General features: G+C 32.3%; 1 protein-coding gene across 1 annotated transcript; it reads right to left on the bottom strand.

The window, feature by feature from the left end:
- Positions 1–9,697: 9,697 nt before the first annotated feature.
- On the bottom strand, positions 9,698–11,421 carry LOC113551936 (lipoamide acyltransferase component of branched-chain alpha-keto acid dehydrogenase complex, mitochondrial). Its single transcript, XM_026954526.1, has one exon. The coding sequence runs from the start codon at positions 11,273–11,275 to the stop codon at positions 9,770–9,772; it is 1,506 nt and encodes a 501-aa protein (XP_026810327.1). The 5' UTR covers positions 11,276–11,421; the 3' UTR covers positions 9,698–9,769.
- Between the last annotated feature and the right edge of the window lie 2,174 nt (positions 11,422–13,595).

Raw genomic sequence — 13,595 nt, 5'->3', positions numbered from 1 at the left:
ACGATTTAATAAAATTAAAGTATTATAAAAATAGAAGTATTATCAATCACAATGAAGAACTTACAAATGTCACGTTACCTCTATGAAGTTAAACAAAAAATAACAAAATATTAAAACATGCAAAACTAAATCAAACTTTAATTATTCCATTTTTGAATTAACATCAATGAGCGAAGAAGTTAAGCTCTCGTAATTTTTCAAATTTCAAGTGGAGTGATAAATGTATTGAGTTTACAATGATGTATTAATGTGTGTTGTATGTTTTGTTTGCATACGTCCTAAGTAATTAAAAAAAAAATAATTCGATTTCACAATTTAAATGTAGCAATTGATAGAAAATTGGATCTTATTTAAAATTTGAAGAAGTCAAAATAAAAATTCCCAGTATTGTTAATATTGTTGGGTAAAACAAATAAAAATTTAAGGGAAAGTGGAATTTTTTATGGTAAACTAATTTCTACAAAATTGATTTTGTGTATCTTTGGTATGACTTAAAAATAAATAATCGTAGATACATGCAATTTTCACCAAATGTTAATAGTGACATTTTTTGTACGTAGTAAAATTATAAAAAATGTTTGACTCTTTGTGGGCTATTTATAGACATTTGAAATATTTCTTTTTTAAAGTTAATTTTATAAATGTCGATAAAAAATTATTGAAAATTAAGTAAAAAGTTCTTAATTGCTTATTAACCATTTAAAAAATAACGAAAATTCATATTAATTCCACTATTGAGAGGTGTCCATTAATAGAGGTTACACTGAATATATTATAATATTATACACTCAGTGGCGTATATAGAAATAATTTTCGGGGGGGGGGGGGCGTAAAACAAATACCAATTGAATGACCGCCGGCGGCCATGTGACGGTCAACGTGTTAACGAAATAATAATAAATATAGTAAATATATAATATTTATGTATACTCTGCAATAGAAGATTCGTTTGTATAGAGTAGTTAAAATATCGTATGTATTAAACACGGTGAATTGTAAATACAACACCGACGAATACAACAAGGAATAAGTCCACAGTTTGTTACATTAACCATTTAATTAAATATTAACATTATCATATTAATTCATTTTAATGTATGGGATCAACCTATTTTTTTCTTTGATATTTTTAATTTATGATTTAGTTTACTATTTAGTATTTAAGTTGTTTTACGATAGCAGTATACTTGATAGGTATCTACTTTAGTAGCATAATTAAGAATTTTTCTTGGGAAGAAGTGGAGCGATTAAATTTTGTTATAATAAAAAACAGTTAACTTTATAATAATTTTAGGTTAAAAAATTTTTATTGAACACTATTATTTATAATATTATAATTAGATTACTATTAAATTATAAATATTGCAAAATATTACTAAAATAAAGCTCTGGAGGGATCTATTTCCCTCATTCTCCCTTAATTTCACCAGTGCACTTCGCAAGTAATGATATCATAATAATTAATAATTTAGTTATTTCGTTTACGATGTCGTTGGGTTAAGCAGTTAAGTTAGGTTAGTATAGCTAGGTCTAATCCAGTGGTATGGATATAAAACTATTTTATTTATTTTATTTTATTAAATAAAGTATTTAATATTGACACGCCATCTACAACTTGCATCGAAATATTTAAAGTATTCAATTTTATCGTTAGACAGCGCTGTCATATATAACAATTTAGATTTCCGATTCCTAGTCGGTCACAACATGAATTAAACACGACGAATGGACGTTCTTTCCTGTTTCCTTATGAGTTATGACCGTCCAAAGTATATAAATAATTATATAGCTGAATAATGAATAACTCGGCTTCGATAGTGTGTTAAATAATTGTTTATACATAATTTTCAATAGCGGGTAAAAGTTCACCTGTGTTAAGTATCGAAGTTCGTTCATCAATCATTTATAATAAAGGATTATTTAAGTATAGAATTACTACAATTATTAGAAAATAAAGTTTAGCGGTATTACTATACTATTATTCGTGGCGGTAATTGCAACAACTGTGTGAAAAAACATTGAGGAGTTATTCAAAAGTTTCGTCGTGAAAGTGGAAAACGAAATACGATGTGTGCCCTCCCACCGCCCCTATTTATACATTTTAGGATAGAATAATACATTGTTTGTGGGAAATAATTATTCGTATACTTAGATATTTATTAAGTTTTGAAACTTCAAAAAAGTTAGATTAGGTTATTTTGAATTAATATAGATTGTAGTTTTTATTAGGTAAATAAAATAATTACAGATAATTCAAATTTCGATAATAATAGCATGAAAATGCTTTTCATAATTTTTCCGCGTTTATACAACTTTAAAATTGGTAAACTGCACTAGCTGTCGCGGAAAATGGAATAATGAGCAATCAATCAACAATTTATTAATATCCTATATATATTACTATTATTGGCGGAGCCTAATATTCGATAAAAAAAGGGGGTGCTTGAGTTTAAAGGGTACAAAGACTGACTTAATGTTTTTAAAAATAAATAAGGATTTTTTTAAAAAACGACTGTTTTGTTTTTAATATTTTATTTTTTTAAACCATCTTTAAAAATATTAAAAGCATATTATTTTCATTACATTTATCTAATTTCCGAGTGCATTTTGAATTTAAATAGTATTTTATTTTTTTTGTTTGTTTTATGTAGTGTTATAAATTCACAGTGTCCTAATTATCATTCATTAGGTATAAAAACTATTGTATTTACAAGGTATTTTAACAATTAAATTCAAATAGAGTTATTATTATTATTTTTTCTATAATAACCTTGAGTTGTAAATAGATACACAAATGTGTATGGCAGTATAAAAGGGGGTATGGGGAGAAGCTCCACACCAGTTTGTAAGCCGATTTAGATTCTGCATTGCATAGATGCTGTATGACATATGAACACAACTTCTAGCTCCGCCTATGATTATTATTAGTCGTTATCAGTGACGTATTATAATATTAATATACGTAAAATGTGATTTAATTTTATGATTTAAATGTTTCGAGATAATACTTTTGTTATTTTACAATAGACCTTCAGCGGTGGACCGCGCACGGACCACTAATGAATACGTCAACACCATAACAATGTCACTCGCAAACACTACAAAGCCGAAGCGTCAAAGCGGTATTATATTTCATTCTAATGACGTGCGATGCGTATTATGTACAGTATATACATACTATACGCGTGTATTAATGTAGCCATCATTTTCAAACACATGAATGCTGATAGTAGTGCCGCGATATATCATATCATTATACCTAATGATATTGGCAGTCACTGCATTGTCCGGTACACAGGACGCCCGCGGAGCGTATTACTATTATTATTATCGTGACGATGATCGTCTAAAATAAAAAGTATTATATCATTATATGTATCATGTTATAATATTATAATAGTAAACTAGATAAATATTAAATATTGAGTAATCCATTTAGCGTAAGACTTATTATTTCAGAAAACACCAATGATTTTGAATATATATCTTCTATATAAAATATTAAATCGCTGGTCGTTACAAAACATTTTTGGAAAATCATTTTTTCACTATGAATTATTGTTGTAAGTCTTTTTTATTATTTTGATTTTTGATTGACAACGTTTTTAATTTCGTAATCTGCAACAGAATATTATTTAGAGCGTTTTAATCTATAAAAATTAAATTTGGAACAATTAGTTTATGAGTAATAACCAGGACTAGGGAAATTCTATTAAATACATATTTTTTTTGTAAGTCGTCGAAACTCGAAAGTAAGATACAAATTTGTTTCACACTATCCTGATGTCGTGTAAAAAATTATATTTTTCTAATTTATGCATATTTATGGTTTCTAGTGCTATTTTGCTTTTTAGAGTTTTAAGTGCTATTTATTATAGGCATATTTTTAATATGATAAAGGAAATAAACAATATAACTCCAGACTTCAGTTAAGTATACAAATAAACGAATAAAAATATGCATTTTGATTTTAACATAGTAAGTAAGTTATCGTTTGTTATTAAAACCGATGAAATTTATTCTATTCATTTTCAATAATTAGCTTATTTTTAAAATTTATATCAAACGCATTTGTACTGTAATTATTGATTCATCGTATTTACGTTGTATAGAGCTGACCTATAATTCCAGAACACATACTAATATATTCTATAAAAAAAATATAGCTTTTGTATCGTCAAAAATTAATTTATAAAATAAAATTTTGTTGACAATTTTATTTTGCATATTTATCAATTTTTTTATGCTTATCTTGATACTTTTACATGCATATTAAAGCATATAACTTTAAAGCCCTGTTTATTACTTATAACTAGGTTTTAGCCAGGATTTCTATGAATTTGCATGTTTTTTTCCTTAAGTCCAAATTGATTGGTTGTCAGATATGTCCACGATTTGGCTTATTCTTGATTAAATAGTACCATTTTTTTTTGCATGTTTTCGCATATTTTGAACATAATGCATACATAGCATATATATAAATTGATGAATATCTTGTTAATTTTTACTGGTATTTATTTAATAAAGGACTATAATTAACGATTTATTTGTCGAATTGTCGGAAATATACTATACCTATTTAAACTAAAATTAACTTAATACTAAGGAAGAATAAGGGATTCAAAACATTTCTAAAAATGTGTAATATATTATAAACAGTGATTATAAAACGGAAGAAAATTAAAGATGTTAATATTAGATACTCGTGCTTTGAATCTCATTTAAATATATGCTTCAACGACATCGTGTGATGTAGAAAGCAGTTTCATCCAATATATCTCTTTGATATAATCGCCGGTCGTTCACGTTTGAAAATTTAAAAAACATAATTTAATAATAGCATATAATAATATTAACTAATATTTAAAAAAAAATTGTTTTTGCATATTTTAGTAAATAAAATGCATTTTTTACAATTTTTTACTGCATAGAAATCCTAGCCATATTTATACTGTTATAAACATTGAAAATGGTTTATGATTATGACTTTTATAGATTATATATAATTAATATTATGTTATTAGTTATAATTAATAAAATACCACAATTTGATGTTCTTACATTGAAGTACCACCCCCCCCCCACAAAAAAAAATATTCTGCTCTGGAATAACAAATTAAAAATGTATACTGTCATTGAAAAAAAGGTAAAAAAAAATTGTTTTAACGACTTAAAATAATGTAAGAAAAAAATATTTCGATAAGCGTTAATCATTTTTGAAATAATGAGTGCCTATTACGTTAAATGGTTCACCCAATATATGTATTATGTAGACTGTAGAGGTATCACACCTATAAATTATGTGTGATAATCTCGTAGTATGGATGACAATGATGTATGATGATTACGATTATGTTATATTTATAATCGCACGATGACGATCGTCGGTCGGTGGGAATTTACGATGGTGGCGAAAAAAACGCGACTATCGGCACATTTGATGCGGTTGGCACACGTAGAGTAGGTATCTACCTATAGTGCCTATAAGGCTATTGGCTATAATGCATATAATATACAGATGGTATACCCATACCTAATATAATATCTTATAAGTTATAGGTGCCTCCCGCATACGTCGACCGGCTCTGAGAACTTCGAAGGTCGATGATCTATCATGACGGGACATTCGTACACATATATTATTATTATTATTATCATATTATGATATTGTGCACACACATCAGAGAAACACTGCCGACGAGACGGGAATATCAAACAAAAGAACATTATAACACGTCCGAGCGACGACACGATGACGACGATGACGAACTACGACGAGCGAACGAGCATTGCGTGTGGTTCCCAAACAACGATGTGGCATCGTATTCGTATAGCGGTTTTAATTTTATTATTTATTTATATGAATATTAACAAAATATAATGTTTGTGTAGATGAGTAGAATATGTAAACGATCCACAACCAAGTCTATCGTACTCGTGGTTCTGAAATTTAGTACTAACATGGTAATTGTATACCCGAGGCTGTGCTGATATAGTGATGTGTACCTCAAAGCTAATGTTTAAAATTGTACGCTTTAAATAGGGAATAATATGACTACGACTTGTCTGTTCGCAAAAAACCGAATAATTGTTTGTAGAGATTTGCCACTGGTTACAGAAAATAAGATAATTATTTATGTTATTATGATTATTGATTAGCTATAATTTACCTGCATATTATATTTGATCAAAACCACCCATATTTAACTAAAAATCTGCGCAGTTTACATTTTGACGGAGCTTAAGGAATAAGGAGCTTAATGAATATAAATCAACGAACATTTAATTTGTAACACGCGACTTCGTGTAGGATCAGCTAGTATATAATATATATGTATAACCTAACTTGAATTTAAAGTATAATAAAATATTGTGATTATTAAATAATTAGCTGGTATATTGAATGCTGATATTATATTGCAACATACTCACGAATACAAAATCTTATTCGAAACTCCACGCAGGCACCATTATGAGCAGACCAGGCGAGCAATATAAATATAGTATAATACAATTGATAAACCAAAAACATAGAATTTTATAATTCTTCCTCCGACAGGCAATAATGAACGTAATATTCAACTATAGCTGAAGTTAAAGATTTATCCGTTACAATGATTTAGCTTTGTTGTTAATTTGAAAAAATAATGCAATATAAGTTATAATCAGGTTTGTCTGGACCTACACACAAAGTCCATAATACGTAGGTAGACAGGGAGTTGTAATAATAATTAATGAATTATTTTTCAACTGAATAACACAAATATTTCTATTACAAATGTACGTAATTATCTAAACTATTACAGCTATAGTGCGCAATATAAGAAAGAATAATAGGTTACATTTTTAACTATGTTATGTTAAGACAGTTAAGTACAGGTATATTATTATCTATTTATTAGTCCCAGTACCCAGATGGTAGGAAATAATTAATAAACATCATCTTTATATGTGATCCGAATCAATATTTTTTCATCGAACCTATTAACTTAAATATCATATTATTTGCTATAACTATCAACGTAAAACTTAATGTTTTTATAACTTATTACTAACTAAAGTTTTATTTTCATATCAACTCACCCACCTTTGATACAAGCATATCTATTATACTCTATAAGCTACTATGTTATGTTTGTGTATTAGATGAATTTACTTATACCAATTCATCAAACATACTCACCGCCAGTTTTTCCTTAAATAATTAATTTATTCAAATTCCAATTTTTGGAACTTTTAAATATGCTTAAAGGTCATACTTTCAAATCCTTTATATTTTTTTCATTAGTTAAAAAGTGATAATACAATTACCTTTTTTTTTAAATGAGAATCTATAAAATATTTAATCTATAAAATTATTTAGTGGAGATATTTTTTTTTAAATAATGAAATACTTAATTCAAAATTTAAACAAATAATTTTTTAGTTACTGAAATTTTCATACAAAGGATAAAAATATAAAATTAATATAATATTGGATCTAATATTTATTATATTTAGATAGACCAATTTTTACAAATCATAATTGTTATTAGATTAATTAGGTACTATCATTTTCAAGTTACCATAACATATTCTATTATCACCCTATCTTTCAAACCCATAAATATGGACTCATTGTACTAACATCCTTAATAGGTACATAAAGTTTAATAACTAAAACTAATTCGTTTGAATTTTGATTTAAATACGATAAAATTTTCAAAATAATATTAATAATAACTTACTGTAGAAAAGAGGGTTCTCATTCGAAAAACGGAAATTTGTATCTTAGTAAATTAATAAAACACTCTTTAGGTTAGTAGTACAGAAAATATCAAAAATTTGAAAACATGGTCTTTGGGTGTATTTATAAATTCCAAAAATAAAAATTTGAATAAATGTATTATTAAACAAAAATTAAGGGTTAACATATGCTTGGCGAATCACCCTGTGTATATAATGATTATAATGTATTGTTGGACTGTGTAAGAATACTTATAATACCTACGTGAAATATAATACGCGTTAATATAGAATATAGATAGACCGCTGCAGCAGCTGAGTGTTATCTGATCAACAGCAAGTGATGATCTCTGAGATAATCCTATTATTGTCTAATGTCTGCAAATATGCGGGCGACCTTGATGAGAACCCTAAAAAATCGTGATTTAATTGAGTTTGTATTGTTTTGGTGATCGTGATGTATACAAGATTTATAATTATATCATTTTTTTTACAGATCGAATTTATTTTGAATTAAACCTTAACAAACTCCGGTCACCGGATGATAAAGCCGTCGAGAAGCGATGACTCGCACGTGCTGATATACAGCTAACACTTTGGCATCAACCAAAGACTCGAGAAACAAGCGGAAACGCCATCAATGTATTTTTATATATATATATAAATATAACTGTTGAACGTATTAGGTAAATTCTGGTTCGATCCGGGATTGGGTCCCTTAAGTCTCTTGTGTTAGTTAAGTTCGTTTGAACACACGGTTTTAATTTAAATCCTAAAAATTAAAAGAACTGAGTAGAAAGTTGCATATTTAAATAAAATAAAAACAACTGTATAATTTAATAATAATATAGAATGTGTGTACAATTCTAGGAATTCTATATAAATAATAAAACCCTTCAAAAGCTTATTTCCCGAATCCGTACTCCCACTGCGAATGGTCCGAGTAAAAAATCTCAAAAGTGCATTGACACGTCATATTGAAATTGCCTTTTCTTCGGTATTCTCGAGCGTTGCCGAATCGGATTATCAAGCATACGTCACACGCATCTCTAATGATAATAATTATTATAGCTATGAATTTACGTTTTACACGAATCGTGCGTGGGACACATTAGAAATCGTTCGGGAAGAAATTATTGTTCAACTTATTGCACGTTACACTTAATTGTCACACGCGCGTTCGAACGGTGCTTGCAACAATAGTTGACTAACACGACTTTTGCTGGGTAGGTGTGTTTGAAAATAGTATATAATACATAATATAAACGGTCAAGTACCTATCCCTCCATATCATAACATAATATTATGGCATTACGATACACTTAAACATAGGTACAAACGTGTGAACACGACACACGTAGCCAACATATGTTGCGTAAAGAGCTATTAGACATCAGACTTTGCTTTTAATATTTAATTTTTAAAACACATTGGATTACCTACACGCAGTAATTTGATTTTTACCAGACATGAGCGAATAAAGAAAATAATAAATATTGTTTTCATATTTTTGTTTTTTCTACATATTTGTCGTAGAAATTCATGTTTCAGATTTATCCAATGCTTAGATATATCTAAAAACAATAACATTTTACGTTAAATCGTTGACTGTTGATCGTTTGACCATGTACATAACCTGCATAACTTCAAATGTGTTGAATTAGCTATTAGTTATTAGTTATTACCGATGATAAAAAATATTTATACTCGTACAAAATTATTCCTTTTACCGTTCATAAGGCTTAGGACTTTACATATCTAATCACACCACATTCTTATATATCATGGACTGGCGAGCTTAAACATTTTGTTTGAGCGATTTTATTTCTTTAGCAAACCGCATTATATTAATATTACATATTATTATTATATATAAGTGTATAAAATATATATTTACATGCCGATTTTAAAATGTTTAGTTCACGATAACCCGATCTTTACTTAAAAATAGTACCATAAAGAACTCAAGAAATTGTAATATTATAATCATTATATATTATATTTATAAAACAGTACACAACTGGAGCCGAGATGATCACTACCGTTATAGTGACGTATCGGACTCATCCAGCTGGACGTCAGCCAACACTAGTGCCGGATTCTCCACGTACGTCTTCCAGTCCTTGTAGAACCTGGCCACCGCAGCACCGTCCAGGATCCGGTGGTCCGCTCCCCAGGACACACCCATGACGGGCGTCCGGACCAGTCGCTCTTGGTCATCGTACCGCGGCCGGTAATTGACCCGGCCCAGTGCGCCGATGGCCACCTCGGGCGGCAGGATCATCGGCTGGAACGCGGAGCCCGCGATCGTGCCCATGTTGGACAGCGTGAACGTGCCACCCGTCACGTCGGCCGGCGACAACTTGCCTTTCGCGGCCTTGGCGCGGAGATCGGCCAGTCGGCGCGCCACGTCGACCACGCTGAGCGTCTGCACGTCTTTGACGTTGGGCACAGCCAGTCCGAGCGGCGTGTCGATAGCCACGCCGATGTTGTGCGACCTGTTGAGTTTGAACGCTCTGAAGTCCGCGCTGGCGGTGCTGTTGATGCGCGGGTGCAGGGCCAGCGCCAGTGAGGTAGCCTTCACCAGGAACGGTAGCAGCGTGAGCTTGACGTGCGGCGCCAGCTGTGCTTTCAGTTCGATCAACCGGGTCAGGTTCACCTCGTCCGTGATGACCAACGTCGGTATCTTGTTGGACGCCTCCATCGTGTTCCGCATGGTCTTGGCGTAACCCGTCAGCGTCGTGTAGCCCTCCTCCGACGGTGGCAGTGGCTGCTGCCGACTACTAACCGCTGCGCCGGCGGGGGTGGGGTCAGGGAACCCGAAAATGTCCTCCTTGAGCACTCGACCGTGTTTGCCGGTACCGTGGACCGTCGTCAGATCGATTCCTTTTTCAGCGGCGATCCTGCGCACCGCGGGCGTGGTCAGCACCTTCGCGGTTACGCCGGCGTCGGAGGCGTCCAAACCCGCGGGTTCGCCAGACGACCCGGCGACCACTTCCTCCGCACCCGTCGCTACTACTTCCGCGTCGGCCGCCACTTGCTCCGCGGCCGTCTGGCCGTCCTCGTCCACCTCGATGTCCACCAGGGCGCTGCCCACCCGAGCCGTAGCGCCCGCCTCGTAGTGTACCTTGGTTACGGCGCCCGCGTACCGGCTGGTTATGGTCACGGTCGCCTTGTCGCTCTCCACTTCACACACGTCGTCGAATTCCGAGACCACGTCGCCCACGTTCACGTACCACTCCTTGACGGTCACCTCGCTGATGCCCTCGCCGATGTCGGCCAACAAGAACGGCACGGTCTTTTTGCCGGCTCGCGTACAGTAACCGGCGGCGGCGGGGGCAGGAAAGACGGTGGCCCTACGGCCGCAACCAAGGCGCGCGTTGGACCGGCGTTTCGGTTCCGGCAGACGGCACGTCGACGCGGCCGCAGTGCATTTCCGGTCGTCGCCGGACCGGTGACGGACGCCGGCCACGGCGGTCCAACGCGGTCTGGTCGCCGCAACGACGGCGCGTCTCGCGGTCAACACGCCGGCCGGTAACATGATCGACATCCGCTGTTTACGCGCGCACGAACGGAAAAATAATATATTTACGTCGATATTAATACGATAATAATAATTATCGTGTCCGAGTGTAGTGCTGCTACACGTTACCGTTGTTTACACGCAAACGCATCGCCGAACGCGGTATGGACTGATAACCATCGGATTCCGCGAGTCCGGGCCGATGCGTGCGCGCATGTTAATCAGCTGAACTCAAGGTCAAAAAACGAACACACGCGCGTAAGTAATCGGCAGGTATAACGACCGCCGTACAATACGAATAACCTGCAGTGCTTTAATAATGCGATAACACGCGCGTTGCAAGTGTATTGGTCGTTGGCGCATCGAACACGTATGAGTACCTATAACAGTAAAAACGTCATATACGCGACTAGACAGTAAAATATACAATAAAAACCGAACGTCTCATCGTCGTATGTGACTTACATCATAATATATTATATAACACGATGCACACGGTAAACAATTGCTGTCATGTCGAACCAACCTCGCGGAGTGGAACGGAAAAAAGTTCGAGACGTCGAAAAATTTGAAATTTCAACTTTTATCGCGTATACATAACGGTAATTTCGATGGGATTTCAATTCCATAAGATATATCGACGTTGTTCGGCATAATAAGAATCTTTTTAGTGTGTACATATCCATATAGTTAATACCTATGGGAGTGCGCAGACGACAGACCTTTTTGACTAGGGGGGGAAGTATTTTGAGTAACACAATCTGTGGTCAATCGTCAATGATAATTTATCGATACCAGTCATGATTCAAGATATAAGATTTCTTAATATTTGCATACCTATAGTATATTTGGAGAAAAATAATTAGCCCGCAGGAGAGACAACTGCCCACCCGTAGGGTACCTATACGTATAATAAATATGTTAGTTTACATAAAGTTAAAACGAAATGCAATAAGGTCTAATGACTATATACTTTATTTTATAAAATAATTTAATATAATATATTATGTTATAGCTTTAAATTTGTTCGTTTAACTTGTAAGCTGTAACCAATAATACCTACCAAACAACATTTCAAGACAAGTATAGTATTGTATATAAACATAACTGCATTAAAATTAATATTAATAATATTGTTTACGTTAATACTTATTACACCTTACTTCTGCCTTATGACATTTGATCCGATTTCAATAGTTACCTACCTGATAAAACGAATGTCGATGATAAAAAGCATATTATCGATAAAATATTTATTTAAAAAAATAGGTAATAAAATGTAATCACTAAGAATATTATCTCTGTCTCACACACGTAGAATACGACGAATACGTATTAGAGTAAGTACCTATAATTAAAAAAATCCCTCCGTATTTCATTCATTATGATAACACTATTAACATTATAATACAAATATATAATATACTAGCTTGCATAATAACAATTATTACAAATAATATTATCTTTGTTTTTTCAGAACTTTTTTTAGTATTATGGTTTTTATATTTTTCATTACCTAAATAAAAAATTTTATTATTTACTTTCTTTAAAATAAAAATATTAAAAAAATATTTCAATATAACATAGTTAATGTTATTTATATTATAATAATTGTAATTATAATCTAAATTATTATTTCAAAAATAATCAATTTTTTTTATAATTGGTAATTCAAACTATATTTTATACGCGTGTAATACAGAGAATAAAAGTGCTCTGCTAGATTATATTATAGTTCAAGTAGTTCCTCATATATATTTAACTATAAAAATGTTTGATAGACATTGCATTGGACAGTAGTGTAATCAAACCCAACCTGTTTCATGTGTAGCTCATACAACACCAAAAATATTCACATTTATAGGTTCTATAGTAGACAGTAGTTGTATTTATTTTTTCTAAATATGGCAATAAACATTAAACAATCATAATTAACTAAATCAAAATTTCCAATATTACGATGTATCAATATTTTAACTGCAATTAGATTAGCTTGAGCTTTTTGTTCGTGATATTTTTTAACATATGTATTGACTTCTTTACCCACACTTTTTTCTTAAAGGTAAGAAAAAAAAGACCATTTTTTAGACCATCAAATAGAAAAAGAAGCAGAATAAATTATAAATATCCATTAAAAAGTTTGTGACAACAAAATTGTTATTCAAATTACGCCACTGATGTTGGAGATGATGTATTGGGCCTTCGAATAAAACGTTAGAATACCGATATTTTGTTAAATCCGAATTCGCTATAAACAAAATACATTGTATGCATTTTTGTTTTTGAGATTTTGCAAATTGGGGTTGTATTACTTTATTTGCCTATATCCTACATAGTATATACTGTC

The sequence above is a fragment of the Rhopalosiphum maidis genome, chromosome 2 (assembly GCF_003676215.2).
Source record: "Rhopalosiphum maidis isolate BTI-1 chromosome 2, ASM367621v3, whole genome shotgun sequence".
NCBI lineage: Eukaryota > Metazoa > Arthropoda > Insecta > Hemiptera > Aphididae > Rhopalosiphum > Rhopalosiphum maidis.
Note: the sequence above shows the minus strand (reverse complement) of the source record. Positions and strands in the feature narration are given on the sequence as shown.

What these genes read in the sequence shown, in the direction of transcription:
- LOC113551936 (XM_026954526.1), bottom strand. Translation starts at nt 11,275, where the DNA reads ATGTCGATCATGTTACCGGCCGGCGTGTTGACCGCGAGACGCGCCGTC.